The 19,836-nt window shown below is 42.1% G+C and overlaps 1 protein-coding gene across 1 annotated transcript in view; it reads left to right on the forward strand.

Annotated features, from left to right (window-relative positions):
• Positions 1-2,462: 2,462 nt before the first annotated feature.
• The window catches only part of LOC139640085 (kinesin-like protein KIF21A), a 49,983-nt gene continuing 32,609 nt past the window's right edge, over positions 2,463-19,836 (forward strand). The window contains exon 1 of the mRNA XM_071514249.1: positions 2,463-2,601. Within this exon, the coding sequence (XP_071370350.1) occupies positions 2,558-2,601 (44 nt within the window). The 5' untranslated portion in view covers positions 2,463-2,557. The remainder of the gene's footprint in view (positions 2,602-19,836) is intronic.

Raw genomic sequence — 19,836 nt, forward strand, 5'->3', positions numbered from 1 at the left:
TGGAGAATGACAGGGGAAAGATAGCGAAAGGTGACAAGAGAGCACCAACGCAGGCTTTTTTCGGGGGATAAGGGCACACACTCACTTCAGGTTCAGAGCTGCTAATACTAATATATCAAAAACGTTCACAAATCCCTGTTCATGGTGTATGGAACGGCTCCAAATTTGACATTTTGAACATCACAGGTTCGATTTGTACAGCAGTTCTCTGGTTTCTGAGAGAGTTGTTCAAGTTCACATGTATTGCCTGGACCTTTCTGGACCATAGGAACTATGGTCCAGGAGGGTCCAGAACTATATGAAATCTTAAATGCAGTGAAATCTCCCTTTAAGGCCAGGGATTGGTACAGTTTGGGGTTACCACAGACTTTCTTGAGAGAGCTTTGGTTTTTTTTGGGACGATCTAACCTCCCATACATACAACTGTTTTCCATCGTGACCTCCTGTAAAGGTAACCCCTGATTTACAAAGTCCTTTGCTGGGATCTCATTCTGCATGTGTAGGCATCTGTAACCGTGTGCATTGTTTAGCTTAGGAATCGAAAGAGGTACATCGGCATAAAGATCATCTGTTCAAAAATCATGTGCTACGGTCACTTTACTTTGAAAGATGAAGATGTATTTTCGTGTAAATAAAACAATACAGTGCAACCACTAAGAACGGGAGCTGTGGTGTTGTTTCTTCTCCATCCCTCGGCCATGTGTCTTTGATAAACCAAACAGTTGCTTTACAAAATAAGATATGCACCATTTGAAAGATATGATACCTGCAAATAATTACTGACATGAAGATGAAACTCGTTTTTGAATTATTGAGATTATGAGCCACGTTTTTCAGATCTGGACGCTGTGTAATGAATGTCATGTGACTTTATTTTGGAACGAAACTTCTAACTTGTCGGCTTTGAAATGTGTTAGATTTAGAATTCTGTTAAAACTATTGATTACTAATGGAAGTAACCCGGAGCTGAAGCGGACATGAAATTAAACCTCTCCCAGCAGGCCAAAGGACATGCCACCCCTTCACTGTGTGAGATATTTAGGCTTGCAATGTCTCAGGCTCAATCTAAAACAAAACTGCACCCAGATCCCAGCCTACAGTCATTATTCCCTCTCACCCTTTGTGTTTCCCAGGGCCAACTGCATGCCAGATCGTTTCAGTCTTGGACTCACAAGGCTTTTAGCCCCGGGAGAACTAACATTTCAGACTGGTACATCTCGCTCGAGGCCATTTAGCCCCACCAACAATAGAAACAGACTCACGCAGTGTGAAGAGGCTCGGTGCCAAGCTCCTGCCTGGGGCAAAGATATGACAGTATGATAACTACCATTGTCATGCTTTGTACAAGCCAGTGTAGAAACCTTCCATGGGGCCTCGACTGTTGCAGTGTATTTCTGAAGCCATCTGCTGGCCAAATCAATTGGACACGCTGCCTGAATGAGAGTGTGATACCATGAGATGACCACAAGATGGCATCACGCTCATGCAGTCAACCAGAAAGTCCTGATTTGCATATGCCTGTAATGTCACCTTGTTAGTAATACTAATAACGTATGGTCTCATAGGGTCTAGGATATAGGGCTTATTATAGGAGCAGGCTATGTGTTTTCCATCCTAAAACATTCAAACTTCCCTTGGAGGGTTTTAGTTCAGAAGTGAGTGTGATTGGGCTTTTTTAGGACCTAGGCTACTGATTAATTCTATTAGATATGTAGATAATTATTTTTTTATTTGGTTTGAAAAGCACATTATGACAATGATAAGTGAAAAATGCTCTGTAAATTGTTATCATTATTATTATTATTATTATTACTACTGCTACTACTAGAAACTACTACCACTACTACTACTATTACTACCACTACCACTACTGATTATATATTAATATTATTATTACTAGTAGTAGTAGCCTAGTAATGATTTGTATTCTATTTTATTATTTCAATATTTTTATTCATATTTATTTTCAATTATTATCATTGTATTAGATTTTATTTGTTTGTTTGTTTGTTTGTTTCAATTGAATTCTTCTTCTTCTTCTTCTTCTTCTTCTTCTTCTTCTTCTTCTTTATTAGCCTATTATTTTTTTTATTCCTGGTCTAGACTGGCCCCTCTGCATTGGTACAGCTCAGCTCAGGAGGAGGAGTCTGGTCTGGTGACGTCCTCCGTCTTGGGAGCCGCACGCCAAGTGGATCCAGACACACACCGCGCTCTTCCCTGCACCGTACCGGGGATGAAACGATGCCTCTGGAGAAGCTGATCACGGCCGGATCCTGAAGCCAACCATCTCCCCCCCCCCCAAACAATGGACATAAAAACTTAGATCATTTTTTTGAGCTGATCAGTTATGAAAAATGGCCCCTGTGTCCTCCTGTGTTTCCAAACGGGCGAGGAGGTGAGAGCCTGGTGAGAGAGAGCGGCGGTGGCTCAAGACAGAAGCGCTTTTCTGGGAGGAGGAGGGAGGTAGGGGGGACGACGCTGCCTCCTAAGCCGATAAAGAAAAGGGAAATCAAGCTATTTTTAACCGGGCTGACCTGTCCTATCCCCCGGTAACACCATGAGCGGCGGGCAGGATGAGAGCTCGGTGCGCGTCGCCCTGAGGTAAGGATGCAGGCTTTGGACCTCCTCTCCCAAAAGATGCTCTTGCGGGTCACACCTCTCTGGGACCGTGCACTTGTTATTCCTGCCTGTACTATTGTTTTAGCATCCACCATAATGCCAAATAGTGAGCTAACCTACTGGCAAAAGCACACTCTGATGATCCAGTGCCTCTCCACGCCATCTAATCTCACGGATATTTCCCTGTCCAGTCCCTAATCCCAACAACAATACCCTTCCCTCCCCATGTGCATTCATTTCAATGCTATTCTGGGACATTTGCTCTTCTCCACACCCCTTGCAGTGCCAGTATAGCTGCGGTTTAATGGTCATTGTATAATCTACAGAGTAAATATAGCCCGATGGCCTATGATTACATGAGCTCCCTTTGTTAATGCCTGCTGTATAGCACAGACATGCTGTGCAGTGGATTTATGAATGAAGATGTCGGTGCCTATAGGGATTAGGCCTGTATAACTCTTCCTTTGCCATGTCTTTCACTGTGATTCCTCAGTCAGTATAACACACAGTGGTGGATATTCAGCATTTTTAAAAACGGACACCTGCTCTGACATTGTTTGCGATTGTTAAAATATCTATCTTAATACCTTTGGTGGCAAAAAACTTTGAGTTCTTGCAATATTGACCTGTGAATTTGTGTTTAATCTTGTTTTTTCAAGCATTTTAGAGCGACACCTGCCAATTCTGCCACACATGCTGTGTCATATGTTGATCTGACCCTTGATCAGCTTAGACCAATCCATTCTGTAGCAGACGGCCGTGATAGACTCCCATTGGTTTGCCGGTTTTATCAGTTTGTCTCATTGATGTTTATAGTGAGATTGTGCTGAGAGTGTGTGGAGCGGTGGGGCTGAACAAAAGGAGAAGCCCAGACGCAGCCCAAACAATGATATATAACAAAAATCAATACAGAAAATAATAGAGTGGCATGATACAATGGCAGCGGCAACAGTCGGGGGCAGGTGTGTGTGTGTGTGTGTGTGTGTGTGTGTGTCTTAAATAGAGAGACTCAGACAGACAGAGAGAGACAGCGGCTGACACCTGAATTCACAGTGTCTCCTATATAAAAACAAGGGTGAACTGTGGCTGTGTGTGTGTCTGTGTGTGTTTGTGTGTGTGTGTGTTTTGGAAAGACTATCTGAAATGTCATGTGAACTGGATCAGTGGAAGAGAAGGCACAAAAGCTCGTCCCTCTCATGTTTCTTTCTTCTCTCTCTCTCTCTCTCTCTCTCTCTCTCTCTCTCTCTCTCTCTCCTGTTATTGTGCATTCAGACTTTGACCCAGAACTCTGTTTACCAAGCCAACTTAGTTTACTAGCTCTCCTCTCTCCTTCATAGATAATACATAAACAGCCTGCATATCTCATCATGCACTCAGTTCATTCATTACAATCCATTTATACAGTTATATTTGTCTGGCTTGCTCAATAATGTATTAATGGCATGGAGTTGCATTGTCAGTGTAGTGTAGACGTCACAATACACCTTTTTAAACTTTGGAACACACACACACAGGCTGTTAATACGTAATATGACAAACCGGCCTGCAGAGAGGTGTGTGTGTTGGTGTGTGTTATTCTCCTGATGTGGAAACTACCTGCCATTGTATCTTCATAGAAAGCTCAAGCCTCATCAATTATGGGCGAGCTCTGCCTTCTTGTTTCCTAGCTGGTTTTCCAGCTCCTTCCGAAACATTAGAACCCACAAGCTTTTGTCCTGTTGAGAGTCAGTCACCCATTCATGGGTTTGTTCATTCATGTTTTTGTCTGTTTGTTCGTTCTCATTTGTTCTTTCTTTCTTTCTTTCTCTCTTTCTTTCTTTCTTTCTTTCTTTCTTTCATTCATTTGTTTAATGGGGAGCTATTGGATTCATCAGTGATCCGATATTCACCAGCACAGTCTCATAAAATTTTGTGAAATGAGCACAAACTCTGAAATGTAGATTACATGTTGCGGACACGAATTATGTGAAGATTATGTTCCTTCACCATGAACTGGATCGTGTGACAAAATCGGGAATCGGACACTTCCATTTTCACCTGTCATCATGTGAAAAGGTTCGCTGAAGGTTACATTTAGGCAGGTAAAACAACTCTGGTTAAGGGTTGAGTTAGGGTTAGGCAGCTAAAACAGATTGGTTAAGGTTAGGGTTAGGTTTTGGTCATGGTTAATTAAGAAAAACCCTCGCTAAAAATGAAAACTTACAGTAGAAAACATCTTGGCATGAGGGGTCATCTGAGTTGAAGGCAAATTTAATGCTCATATCATGAAATTTGTTGTATTCATGAACTAGCTTAATTGTAGAAGTTTGAAATGCTGTGTGCACACATGGATTATCCCAAAAGATTTACAATCAGACCCTGAATCACCAACAGGAGAACATTAGGTTTAACATTCGGGGGAAGAGTCAACAGTTGAGAGTCTGCCGAAAGTGCTTGGTCACTAATCTCTCTCTCTCTCTCTCTCTCTCTCTCTCTCTCTCTCTCTCTCTCTCTCTCTCTCTCTCTCTCTCTCTCTCTCTCTCTCTTTCTGTCTTTCCCTCTCTATTTTTACACACACTGTCTTACACACACTGTCCTTTTCTCTCTCTGTCTCCTTCATGTGACAAGTCCATCCTGCATGCACACACATACTGTATACATGTGAAAGTTCATTAAATGTCACTGCAATAAAAAAAAATGGTTGTACAGCTGTATTTGACAAAAAGGGCTCTGCTCTTGAGGATGCTCCCCAAATGAGGGCAATAAACCCCCAAAGGCATAGTAGACTTATCATTAATAATATGAAAACCAACATAAAACCAGACATAATTTGGAGATAGCTTGCACAAGCATCCTGTGAACAGATAACAGCAGGAGGAGGTTGATGTGGTGGAGGGAGTTTGCATAGATTTGGGTCAACAGCAGCAGTGGCATGAATGATCAGCAGTGTGAGCTATCAGATTATAAAGGCCACCTCATTGATTTGTTTGAATGTGATAGGTGATGAGAGTCAGCTGTTTGGATTGGACAGCTGATAGCCAATCAGCTGATGGCGTGCACGACTTCAGTGTTCTGCCTGAACTAATGCGATGCTCCATTTATGTTTGTCAGATGCAAAGATTTGTGTGTCAAAGATTGTCAAAGATTCCTGGGAGCCTATGATCGGCCGATTCTTTCAGGTGAATTTTTTTTATACATAACCTGAAGCAGTAGAAAATACTGACCAACACAAACCACTGCGTCAACAAAAAATAAGACAACCAATGTGATACAAACTCAACAATTGAGAAGTCGAGGATGGACTGGTTGAGGAGAGAGAGTGAGGAAAACGGCACCATCCACTTCTGCAAGGCTGCCAGATTCCAGCAGTGTGAAAGAAGTTAAAACAAATGTTAGTGGTAAAAAAAAATCTCCCTGTAGCTCTTTCATTTCACAGACTCTCAGACAGGCAAAGACAAGCTCACTCTCACTGACACTTTGTCAGTTTTTTCTCAATTCATCTCTTCTCTCTGCCTTTCATTATTACTCGCTCATTATCAGCCATTGATAGAAAAGTGCATGTTCCGATTTGGCACCGTGTCTAAATCCCTCTATCGGGTGCCCTCTTAACTAGTGATGTCATCCTCTTTTATCTGGCTGTCTGCCTGCCAGAGACGATGTCATCAGGCTATTTCATGTTGTAATATCACAGACTCACAGGAGTCTCATACCTGGCGTGCACATTCACAAAGAAACATGAAAAATGGGCTTGAAACACACCATCGAAAGAAAAAAAAAATGCTGCATTTTACAACCATAGAATTTGCTGTAATAACAAAGTTGGAAAGAAGTAAAAACTGTAACAACAAAAGTCCTTTATTGAGTTTATTGAAGCTGTTCAACCAGAGATGCAGTGGAGGGTAAATCACCAAAATTCAGTTTACTCAACTTTTTTGTTTGCAAAATAGACTTTAGCCACATTTGTAGGCTGATGTAAATCTTTGTGATGTAAAGTAAATAAAGTCAGTAGTATCAAACTGATTTAAAGAGGATGAGGATGGAGTCTTTTAGGAAGAAAAAGCTTAATCCTTTCATGAAAGTAGAATTGAATTTTGCTTACATTGGCGTTTGTTCGCCTTATGATGATTAAACACTGGAAGTCATAATTTCTCCACCTTTTCTTTTACCGCTCCATCACTGTCCCATCCCTTTGAACATCCATCTACAGCTTCATGTTGATGTTTTTTACCACGATTAATCGCCGTGGCAACATCCTAATTATTTTGGAGCAGCAGAGTGGTGGCGAACTGGAGCCTCAGAGCATGACTGACAGCTTCTCCCCGGCCTGTAACAGCCTGCCTCAGCCTGCTGAGCTAATGCTATCTGTTAGCAGGGACTTAATCCCCCATCCCAACAGGTTCAAAGTGATGAGATGATTCTTTATCATCCTGATTCTTTCTTTTTTCTCTTTTCGGGCAGAACAAGAGAGAAAGGGGGGTCTGAGGTTGTAACAGAAGGAAGGAGTTTCAGGGATTTTATTGTCTTTTTGATTTATTACTGGAAAGATCATATAACTATTAGCCTTTTTAAAACGTGTATTTGCTTCTTGATGGATCCTCAGTAAGATTATCTTCAAAGAGACAGTGAAATAGATTTTGATGGGAGATTTGACGATACAGGCAGGCTTCATCCAAAAAAATATCTTTTGTTTAGTTTATTTAAACCAGATGTGCTCTGCTGGCAGGGAAGGACATGGCATCGGCTGCCATGTGCTGGGAGCTCTCCGGTTTTGAAGAATGTCTTCACACCTGACAGAATGCAGATGGTGCATTTCAGCAACATAGACGTTTTTGCATGATTCAGCACACACACACACACACACACACACACACACACACACACACATAGCCACTCTCAGTACTTATTGGATGTGCATTATCCCCCGTGTGAATGTGTTTGTGTGTATATATTTCAAGTGCTGTGTTCTAGATCTCTTTCCTTATGTAACATCACATCTGTGTGTGTGTGTGTGTGTGTGTGTGTGTGTGTGTGTGTGTGCATGCATATGTGTTTATCTGTGCTGAACACTCATCATCTTCCCATATTCCATAGAAAAGCAATACAAGCAGTTAACGATTTAACCAGGAAAGCAGAGTTTGCCTGAAGCGGCCGATCAAGTGACTTAATTTGTCAATATCCTTGAAGTGCGGCTTTAATATTTCAGGGGCTACAGCCGTGGTGCAGAGTCAGCCGGTAGCGGGGATTCAGGTTTCGCACTTCAGAACTGATAGCTTGTCCTCTTAATGTAGATGAGTCAGAGTGAATGGCTTCAACAGGATGCGGACTGTGTGGGTTTGAAATGGGGGAAACGGTGACGTTTTAATCCTCTTTTTAATGCTTTGTATCTGTTTTGTATTTCCATACATAGGCTGCAGCTTGGTGAATGTGTTATCTAGTGGAAGACAATGATCTGTTTGTTGCCCCTCTGTTTGTTTTCTTTCCTTCAGGAGAAGTAATTTGCTGCCATTCAGTTTTGTACAGTATGAAAAACAACTTCCACAGACCTGAAAATTGGTTTTTGTCAGAGTTTATGGTTTATGGTCATTTCAACCCACACCTACACACACACACACACACACACACACACACACACACAATTATTGTCCAGACAGATTGTCTAACTCCTATTGGTTCATCTGACCGTCAATCAGACACTGTCCCTGCCTCTTATTGATCCTGCCTCTGATCTTAGTGGATTATGTTTGAGAGCAAAGGCTGTCCACCTGCTGCCATGACACAATAGCAGTGTGTGTGTGTGTGTGTGTGTGTGTGTGTGTGTGCGTGCGTGTGTGCGTCTGAACATGTGCATGGACCCGTGTCCACGCATATTCATGATAAATATTCATGAATCAACTCAAGTGGACTGAGACACAAAGCGATGCATGCTGCAAGCCATCTGCCAGCAGCTGTCATGTGATATTGCAGCTGACTCTACTATTCAATAACCGCTGTCTAACCAAGGAGGGCTCAGGCTTATTTGATATGAAATCATTATTAATATAAGGTTAGAATTCTGTTTAGTGTAGTTGTATTTGAAATCCATGCTGGCATTTTTGTTTATGTGTTGTATACTATTAAGTGTGTGTGCATGTGTGTGTGTGTGTGTGTGTGTGTGTGTGAGTGGATGGCTGTGGGTGTTTGTTGACCTTGGTGCTGTTGCCTGGCCTTGTCCTTGTGTTTATGTAAAGATGCAGATGAGATGTTATGGCAGAAACTCATGAGAGTCATGAATCATGAGAGGGAGATAGAGAGACATTGAGAGTGAGAGGTTAAAGTAATAATCTGTGACATTTTCATATAAATAAATGTCCGTTTTGATATCACACAATAGTGATTCAACCCATACCCAGTTCATGAAAGCTTTTACATTTGCCGTTGTTGGTCTTTCCTGAGAAAAATCCTCTGGTTTCCAGCAGCAGCAACAGCGGTTTGTTTAGAATCAGTAGAAGAAGAACTGGGTAGTTAGCATGAGCAGCGATAGCCACTCAAACCAAGGGAAAAGACGTCACAGTCCCGCCCGCACTGTTTGATTGACAGGTGATTTCTGGGAAGTGCAGAGCAGAGACACCACAGCAATGTGCGCTTAGAGCCAAAGATGGGCACAAAATCAAAAGAACTAGAACTAGAAGTAACTTGAGTGTTACCGTATTAACTATTTTCTGCAGAACTGATTGAATTTGATAAAAGTGGCGACAGGATTTCTCTTCACTGGCTCAGGAGTAGGGGTTTCTGGCACAACTTCACCTACTTCCAAGGTGCATGGAGAAGGGAAAAAAGTCTAAAGAGGTCAAAACTCCAGCAACACTTGTAGTATATAGACCCTGATGAAGGCCACAAGCTGAAACGCGTTGGTCTAACAATAAAGTTGTTCTATATACTACAAGTGTTGCGGGAGTTTTGACCTCTCTTCACTGGCTCAGCACAGTATGGCTGAGTCCTATCAGACTACAAGCTTCAACACACACACACACGCACACTATATAATTTCCCTTGCAAAACAAAAATGTGACCTTCAGCTCCTTATCTTTGAATGGGCCATAAATTAATGCAAAACATGTTTTTCCCTCTCCATTAGATACAGCGGCCTTGCTTATTTTCCCCTGCATTTTCATTTCTCTCACCTTGTATTTCCATTGAAGTCCCATGTGTGCCATCACTGGGTTGAACTGTCCTTGTCAAAACGTGATGTTTCCATTAAGCTGGCATTGCTGCTGGAGGCCAAAGAGGTGTGTGTGTGTGTGTGTGTGTGTGTGTGTTATCCTCATATGCCCTCTCTAGCTGCCAGTCAGAGTAACAGCCTCCCTCCACTTCTCCCTCCTTCCTGCCCAGCGATCTTTGACCCAGGAAGCGGTCGGAGCTGTGATCGGTGACCCGGTCAAGAGTTGACGTTTGTCGTGGTTGTTTGGGCCCACGTTAGCTGTCGCCGTGGTAACGGTGGGTCTCTTAAGGCCTGGGGGTGTGTAGCGATGACCCTGTGAATGGATGCCGGTCAGTCGGCCATGGAGAGAGCAGGACTCAGGCCAAGAGAGAGAGAGGGAGAGAGAGGGGGAGAGAGAGAGGAGGGGGATACTGAAACACTGAGTCAGCAGAACTCTTTCTCTCTGTCTTGCTCTCTGCTTCTCTTTCTCTCTGTCTTTTTTCTCTTTCCCACCCTGTCTCTCTTTCTCTCCCGCTTTCTCTCTCTTGACCTCCCTCCATTTTCTTTCTTTCTCTGTCTCCTTTCCCCCCATCTCTCGGCCCCCTGGTCTTTCACAAATGCCCTTGGTGACATCAGTGACATCAATGCCTTGCTGTTTGGACACCAGACACTGAAGGACAGAAAGTAGCCACTCACAGGCTACTACTGCTACTACTACTGCTAACACTAATACTACTCCTACTACTACTACTACTGCTTCTATTGCTACTACTACTATTATTACTGCTACCACTAGTACTACTATTAATACTACTGCTACTACAGCTACTGCTACTTGTTTCTCTCTTACAGACCATAGCTGTGCTGCCATGAATATTTTTGAAGGGAAATGCATTTAGATTGTGAGATCATAGATTTTAACATAATTTTGCCCTTTGTACATTGTTTGAACACGATGATAATAAAACAAATTACAGTCTGTAAAGAATTGTTCATGTTCAGCGGTTCAGAGTAATCAGATGTAGTTACTGAGTTGAAGTGCTCCAGTAGATTATGTTGCATATTAAATCCTTAACCAGGTCATCAGTAATCTGTTACTGGATTGAGTTTTGGAAGCAACCTATCCATCGCTGCATACATTATACATTTTCATTTTACTTCCCATCCCCATCCAATCATTCTAAATCACGCTCAGCCATTCCCCCAAAACTGCTGAGTCTGGCTATATTCAGCCTCTCACAGGGTGAAGACTTGTTTGGGCTTGTTGCTTGCAGTACATTGAAGAGAATGACACAATGAATTGCTCCTTGATGTCAAGTCCAACAGCTAGACAATGGAGAGGCTGTTACTAAAAACAAAGTCTTACTCCGCTGCACACTGAGTGATAGTTACAGTGAGCAGGAAAAACATTAGCAGTTCATCTTGGCTAATTTATACATCGGGCCATTTTTCACTGTCCTTCTCAGCCAGTAAAAAATAATTTGTTTTGTTGTTAATAAATGTTACTGTTAATAAATCTAAATGCATGGAGAAATGCCTAACCATGTTGTTACTATGCTGAATGAAGTTTAAATGTTCAACAAACACTCTTAACTAGAGCATAAGATTGAATCACAGGGTTGATATACAGACATCTGTCTATTCAGTACCGCTTTATGATGACCTCAATATGCCTCTCTCTCTCTCTCTCTCTCTCTCTCACACACACACACATACACACACACACTGGGTCTGTCAAGGGAGGAAAAGTGAAAAGTGAATCACAGTGGAAATCTTTCTGTCTGGTCTGATTTTGTCTTTTTTCCTCCTTCCATCATTTCTGTTTCTCCTCCTTCCTCCTCTTGCTGTGGGCGGCCATTAGACCCCGGTCAACAGGAACATATTGCACAAGCTGGTCCACACACACACACACACACACACACACACACACACACACACAGAAATGCACCTGCCGGCTGATGCATTATAGAAGAGCCAGCCTGGGTGTGTTGGTGTGTGCGTCTGTGTGTGCGTGTTGTTACATAAAGACATCATTATGGCGCACCTGAAGGGTTTTTTGAAACACACAACACACACACACACACACAGACACACACACACACACACATACACACATTTTAAAGGATGTGAATGAAGGCAGTGGTGCGATCAGGTTTCCTACAGTCACTAAGTCCTGAAGAATAGAGAGAAGGTTTTCACTATTTACACTGTTCAACAGCGGGCTTTGAACACTAGAAGAAAGATTGGTGCTGTAATAGCTACCTGTGTGTGTGTGTGTGTGTGTGTGTGTGTGTGTGTGTGTGTGAATGTGTGAAGCTCACTGAAAGCTGAGTTCCCTTGTCTCAGTTACATGGACGACACAGGGCCAGTAAGGCATGTGTGTGCATGCAAGTTTGTAGGCACTTATGTGTACATGCGTGTGTGAGAGAGTGTGTGTTGTGTAGTGTGGGATCTCATTAACCTCTGCTGGATAGCATCACCGTCACCAGTCCACAGTAAAGGTCCCTCACAGGACTACAGTCCACTCAAATCTACATCAAAACACTCATACACATTCTTTAGCTGCTTAGCCTGAGATTGCTAACCAGTCTGTTATTGTAGTAGATGCTAAGATGCTAAGATATCTGATGCTGGGCCAAAGAACTGAAGGTCTTATGACAAGAACTTTTTCAATGCAATTTCTATGACTGTCACACCTGAAACAATTTAAACCTCTTATGTGGTAATGGTGACAAAGCAGAATACCAGGTGCATTAAGATGGCGGCTTGATCTTTTCCACAAAGCTCAGCATTCAAACAGTGAAACGCATTTTTCAGTGTGGGACGGGCCAAGTGGATTGAATCATCTCTGAATGACTGTGCATTGAATACAGAAACTATTAAGTACACTGATGAGGTGAATCCAGGTAAAAGCCATTATCCCTTATTGATTTCCCTTATTAAATCTGTACAGATCACAAAGAAGGAGATGTAGATAAAGAGAAGCAGACAAGTTAGAAGAAGACTTTTAAGCTTTGAGACAGCTGAGATTGGGATTGTGCAAAAGGGGCTGCAACTCAATATCAGGAAGAGATCTCTAATATTTTGTACGTTCAGTGCAATTGAAGGCTCAACCTGAAACTGGAATGTTTGCTTACAGTTTGATGTACTGGAGTGAAGGTATTTTATTCAATCTGAAATTGACTGACTGGGATATTGACACTAGGAGAGACGGTATGAGGCAATTAAACATGAGTTCAAGATGTATTTTGAAAATGCAAATGCTTTGTTTGCACTTGTATTAGTTGTAAATAATAAATTGAAGGCAAAATGGGCCTGTGTTTTGGGTTATGGAAAGGGAATCTTGCAAAGAGATTATTTTTCATTAGCAAGCAAAATCTGAGTGTTTATGTCCACACTTGACATTCAGATGAATCCACATTTGGGCTTGAACCTCCAGGCCTATTTAGTTCAGTTCCAGTGCTTTGGGGGTTGGGAGTGTTGTGATATTTCAATGGTCAGTGAGCTTTTGTTCCAAAACAGTGAATAAAAGCCAGACATCTCAGCATCTGGTGACAGTAACAACAGCTCTATCAAACACACACATATATTGTGGTTGTTTTGTGCTATGTGAAAGTAAAATCTTATATTTCAGGGTCCAAAAATATGCGATGAGGTCTGGTGATGACTCAGCATGCCAGCAGCAGCGTGTGATGTGGTAAAAAAAGGACTCTGCCTGAAAAGACTGTTGTTTTGTGCTGCCTTGTGGGCGCAGATGTTCCTTTCTGTTCCTGCTGAATCACCCGGCTGTCTGTGCCAGCATTACATTAGATATGAAGTCAGCCATAACATCGAACGAAAGATTAGATTACTGATGATCAGATTACTTAGGAGACTGTGAAACATCGGGCTTTATGGTTGTTCTGGTCATCAAGGATGCAGAATCATCCGCTGTATCTCTGGGGAGCGAATCGATTGGCTGATTGTCAGGAAGAGTGATGTCAGCATGGGATTTGATTGGCTGTGTTTCAGGAAGGGTGATATCAGCATGGGATTTGATTGGCTGTGTTTCAGGAAGGGTGATATCAGCAGGTCCTGATCGGCATGGTGATGATGCTGAGATAGATGAATCATCTCCTTTTCCCAACATCTCTCCTCTCCTCTCCTCTCCTCTCCTCTCCTCTCCTCTCCTCTCCTCTCCTCTCCTTCTGTTTCCTCTCTCCTCTCCTCTCCATTCCTTTCCTTCTGTTTCCTCTCTCCTCTCCTATCCTCTCCTCTCCTCTCCTTTCCTCTCCTTTTGTCTCTCCTCTCTCCTCTCCTTTGCTTCCCTTTCCTTCTGTTTCCCCTCTCCTCTCCTCTCCTCTCCTCTCCTCTCCTCTCCTCTCCTCTCCAATGAACATCAAATTTGGGTATGATTTTTTGTTCAAAATGCCAAGGTAATGTCCAATATGTTACAATCAAGTCTATATTATCATCTATTTGGCCAGTATTTCTAGAATAACACTCGTATCATTCCTATCTTCATGGTCCATGGTACTAACACACTGTATAAATCAAAGTTTCACATGATAGTCATCTAAATATGAAGTTATTTCATCAAATCCCTTCAAAACAATAGCATGTACTGCCACAAGAAAGTCATTATATAAACATACACACTGACATAGGCATGCAGGGAAAATGGCTTGTGGTCTCCCAGGCCAGTGGTTCCCAAAGTGGGGTGCTGGGTCCCCATAAGGGTCCTTAATGAGTTTCTACATGGTCCCCAGCAGTATTTACTATTAATAATGTCAGAATGCATTGGAAATACTATTTGAACCACATTTTACTCTCTGCACTGTTATCACCCCCAATAGAGTATGGAAGGTTATACAATTCTGGACTAAATCATATCTCAAAACAAATAATCATCACAAAGCAAGGATCCATGAGTCAAAATCTTACTAAGTGGGGATCTGGGCCCTAATGTGTCACTTTGTGAGGGTCACAAACATGAAAAGGTTTGGGAAACTTATCTCACTTCCATCTTACTGCTGACCTGCAGGATGAGCAGATTTCACAAGAAATCCCCTCTGAAGTGTGTTGGTTAGTAGCTAATTAAACTGGACTGAAGTGTGTGTGTGTGTGTGTGTGTGTGTGTGTGTGTTTTGCGTGTATCTATGGTTCTGGGTGTCTATGTGTTTATCTTTTTTCTTTGTGTCTCTGTCTATCTGTCTTTCTTTGTGTTTTGTGTGTGTATCAACCTTTTGTAGTGTATGCATGCTACAGTGTGACCTTGTGTGTGTGTTTGTGTGGGGGGGGGGGTACTGAAACCCTGAAACTGGACAGAAGGACAAAAAGTAAGATAAGTTAAGCTCTGATGGTCTCATGATCATAAGACTGTTGGGTTGCTTTTCATCAGATTAGATGGATTCTGTAGTTTTACATTATACTGGATTCTTTGTAATCCATCCCATAGTAGAAATGGACAATGTCCCATTGATTGAACTAAAAAGTTAAACCTCTGACAGCCCCAAAACTAATGTTATTTCTATGAGTTTTCTCCAATTGAAAGAGAGGGACGCCAGGACAAGTTAGTGTGTTCTCTGTGTGTGTCTGTGTGTGTGTGTGTGTGTGTGTGTGTGTGCGTGTGTGTGTGTGTGTGTGTGTGTGTGTGTGTGAGGAGCCCACTGTTCCTCAGGCTGTCACTGTAATCGCAGTAATGAGACCCAGAGCATGAGCCTAAATGGACTTGTCACATGGGGAGGGGCTGACGGAGCCATGGAGGACGTGTGTGTCTGCGTCTGAAATGTCTGTATGTGCACGGGTGCACACACACACACACACACACACATGTATTTGAATAGCCATGTGTATGTGGACATGTGAATGTGTGTGTGTGTGTGTGTGTGTCTACCTTTCATCTCTTCGGAGGGTTCAGTGAACTGTATCCCGCCCCTCTGAACCGAGGACCCTGCCTCAGTCAACGTCAGTCTCTTAGAAGTTCAGGATTTTTAGAAGCTTCTCCTATTGAATCTTGATTATAAGCCATTTGATCACTTAAAATAAGTGATCTAACTGCTTGTATTAAAGGTTTGGCTCCTCCCAACACCCAGTACACCCATCCCATCAAAGTGTCTTTTAGCGAAACACTGAAACCCTACCTGCTCAGTCATTGAGTCGCTAATTTGGATAAAAATGTCATCTAAATGCCTTTAAACGGGTCATGTAATATAAATCCCCCATTTACTTGCACTAGAATAACAGAGAGTTGGTGCACAGTTTCTCAAAACTGATTCAGGATAGGCTTGCACATCTTGGACCTTAACTTTAAACTGACACTTTTGATATTTTGAACACTAGCCTGTTGTTTTTTTGCTAGGTACTTGCTAACATCATGGCAGAAAAGTGTCTACACCCAGTACATCAACTAAAAACAGCTTGTTAGTATTGTTAGCATTTCCTTATTGAACCCACCTCTAGCTGTAAGCTACCAAGCTATCCTACTAGTTTCAAGGTTTCAATGGGGAATGGCAATACAAATGTAGTGACAAGTGCCTGGTGAAAAACAATCTAAAATCCAAAATGTCAAGGTATCTCTTTAATCCTCTCCACCTTGGAACTTGTTAATATTCCAGCTAACAGGCTTAAACTGTCATAGTAGATCAATCTGCTGAGCAGTTATCACTAAAAGGTTTTCACTTGGCCTTGAGTGGGGGCGGAGGCTGTGTGTGTGTGCGTGTGCGTGTGTGTGTGTGTGTGTGTGTGTGTGTGTGTGTGGATGGGGGGTGGGAGGGGTGGGGGTTGTTAGGGAAGCTACTTTGAAAGTCTAGTTTTATAAGCAAGTTATTTCACATTGGTAGAAGATGAATGACAGCAAAGCAACCGTTGAGAGAAATATAGTTGCAGAAGAAATACAAAAGTTGCTTAGAAAATGTAGTTCACACTACATTGCAACAAATGGTCATATTTACATCTGAAATGTCATATAATGCAAAATCACATAGCTGCAAAAAATGATAGGCAACAAGCTTATTATAGAGGAGCAGGCTGGACAAGAAAAAATAGTTAGTAAGTAGTTAACTATGCCTTAAAATGACTACTGAAAGTACAACTAGAACACTATCCAAACTGGAATTTAGTTAACTATCACCAAGCTACTGCAAAATGTAGCTAAACTACTAGCCTCATTACATGTAGTGAAACAACTCCCCAAAACACTGCGTAATGTAGACCTATGTTTGTGTTCATGAGAGAAAGACAGTGAATGTGTGTGTATGTGTGTGTCCATGTGTTGGGGCATGCTTGCTTGCATGCGTGTGTGTGTATGCTTGAGTGTGCATGCTAAGGAAGCGGTGGAGTTATATTTCGTGGGGAAGCAGCCTGTAAAGAGCCTCTGTGTGTCACTCTAGAAGGTGGATTAGTGCCTTAAGTCCAAAGTCTGCACGGTGCTAAAGGGCAGCCCTTATTCAGCCAGGAGAGAAGACTGTTTTGGGTTGAACCACAGAGCGAAGCCTGCCAGATGACTATCCACACACTAATAATACACCAGCAGGCTGTGCTTCACACCTAGCCTCGCTCTCGCCTGTTTATGTTTAGCTAAGTTTAAAGGCAGAGGTTTTTGGAGTATATTAGTTGTGAATACATACACGTCCAGAAAATACTCAAAATAGAGGCCCATTTTGTCACAGTGTGCATAAACAGCATGAATGTAACCAGATTCAAAATCCATGTAAGATCTGTGTAGCTGTCACACACTGGTCAGTATAGATATTATTACTTGTGTAAATAGCTCAGTCAGTTTGAGTGTTAAAAATCTAATGAAGCACAACACGAATAAAATCAGTTGTGTGACGGCAGTGTTTCAACATACAGACATACTGGCAGGTCCAGTATGGCTTTTAACTTTAACCAATTTTTTTTTAACAGTATGACTCTTTGAACTTTAACCTTTTGACCCCTCTGAATAGCTGGTCTTATGAAATGTGTTGTTTTGGTTCAGAGATGTGTAGGAGTTGGAATTAGCAACAGTGTGCAACAATTTTTCCATTTAGGCAGCGGCTATACGTCACTTGTTTTTTTCTTGTAACACCTGCACAAGGTCATGAGTTTTTTGTTTCTTTTTCTGCATTGTTTATGAATGAATGAATGAACATTCTATACTTAAAGGTGCTACATACATCATTTTAAAATCAATAAATCATGACTCATTAAATTTGTGACATTAGTATAATTAGTGTAAACAAACAAGACAGGAAGATTTGCAGCCTCTACTGGCCTTTACACTGCTTTTTAGATTGTGTGCCACGGAGTTGGTTTTCATGAGAAATCTGCTGGATTGCTTTACGGCACAAAGGGAGATTGCTTTCTGGCTCGAAACAGGAAGAGGCCACTGTCCTTCCAGTGCAAATGGAGCAAGTAGCAGCATCTTCCTTTGGACAGAAAGCAACGGGGTTTATGAGAAATGTGGTCCTGAGTAGCACTAACAATACCACTGGTCTGGTGGTAATAATGGAGGTTCTCAGGCCTGAATCAGTTCAGTATGATGTCTTGTTATGAAGAAGACCGTCATTACCCACAGAGATAATAGGTCTGTGTGACTGGAGGGACTGTGGTTGCTTCCTAATGCGGAGATAGACATCAATGTTTTGTCTGGGCCATAACCATTATGTCTAGTCTCTCTCCTTCCTCTGTGCTTTCGTGCTTTTTTCTTGCTTGCTTTCCTTCTTTCTTGCTTGCTTTTCTTTTCTTGCTTTCTGTCTCTCTCTCTCTCTCTCTCTCTCTCTCATTCTCCTCATTCTTCTTCTACCTCTTTATCTCTCCTCTTTAGCCCACAAGGGCGGACTGCCCCCGTGTAAGGAGGACACTGGTGATGTCGCAACACTCGATACAAACACACACACACAGAAGATGTGTTTGTTGGTTAATGTTGCGTCACTGCTCTGGGGAGGCGAGCACAATCAGGAAGACACGAGCGGTGATTTATTCAGAATGGGGGTTACATTAAGACTCCCTTGTTCCCTCGGCTCTCCTGTGGAATGAGTAGCCACTAGACTTTTCTTTTAAACGTATTTATTTGATGGTGCTTCATTGAGTTGAGCATCAAAGCCTTTTTCTCTCGTCTTTTGAACCCACGCGCTCTGAAAGCCAAGCTGTTGCCGAAGTCGTCGTCCTCGTTACTTCCATCGCCGTAAGCAGCAGAGAGTGCCTCCATTGTTACTGTGGATTACAGTAATGGCTCTCTGTCAAGTTTTGGGAAGGTGGCCAAAGGGATTAATGTAGATTCACTCCTGTAATGCCCCGAACCATCCTACCAATAAATCAGAGTCTCCTGGAATGACCTAAACCCTCCTAATGTTACAGTTGCAGTTTCACCTGGAACAACCTGAACTATTTCAGTAATATGAAACTTTGTGTCTTTGTGTCTTTGAGTGTTGAAGTTGGGCTTGAATTGGAGTTGATGGATGCAGGTATTTGTAATAAGTCAACAGAAATGACATCATGGCCTTGAAAGGTTCTGAAAATAGAACAAAGTATAAAGATATCAATTTCTTGGAATTTCACGCATTCAAATTCTGCTTCCTTGATTTTAACACAGCAGGGGAAGAAATTAACTTTTTTCCAGAAGGCATTTTTTGCCCCCTTGATCAGATTTTTTTTAGGGGCATTTTGGTTCTTCTCAGTGGCAATTTTATTGAACTATGAAACAATACATTTGCATTGCATGTTGGCAAACCACTGAGATTTGCTTTATTTTAGATCATAATATGCCATCACAAAAACAGAGTAACAATCACAGACATTTCCTACCGCTTCAGGCCGCGTGCTCAGTTATTTTCTATTAAAAGCCGCTTTTTTCTCACCCACAAGGCACTGGAAAGAATCATAGGCAAACAACAAATCACCTGCGGTGGCCCACCAGGGACAGTAGTCACATTCATGTGAATATATGATATCTAAATAAAAGAACAGGGTGAAATGTGCCCTCGTTTTTTAATTTCACTGACATTTTATGAACTTTCACACACATTTTGTCAGTTCATTTCTGACCCTGGTTCACAGGGTCAGAAATGAATGGCTTGAGGAAGCACTAGCTACATGCT

The sequence above is a fragment of the Centroberyx affinis genome, unplaced genomic scaffold (genome assembly GCF_046629955.1).
Source record: "Centroberyx affinis isolate AG114_WGS23_722 - 3 ecotype Tasmania unplaced genomic scaffold, CSIRO-AGI_Caff_v1 ptg008327l_1, whole genome shotgun sequence".
Classification (NCBI taxonomy): Eukaryota; Metazoa; Chordata; class Actinopteri; order Beryciformes; family Berycidae; genus Centroberyx; species Centroberyx affinis.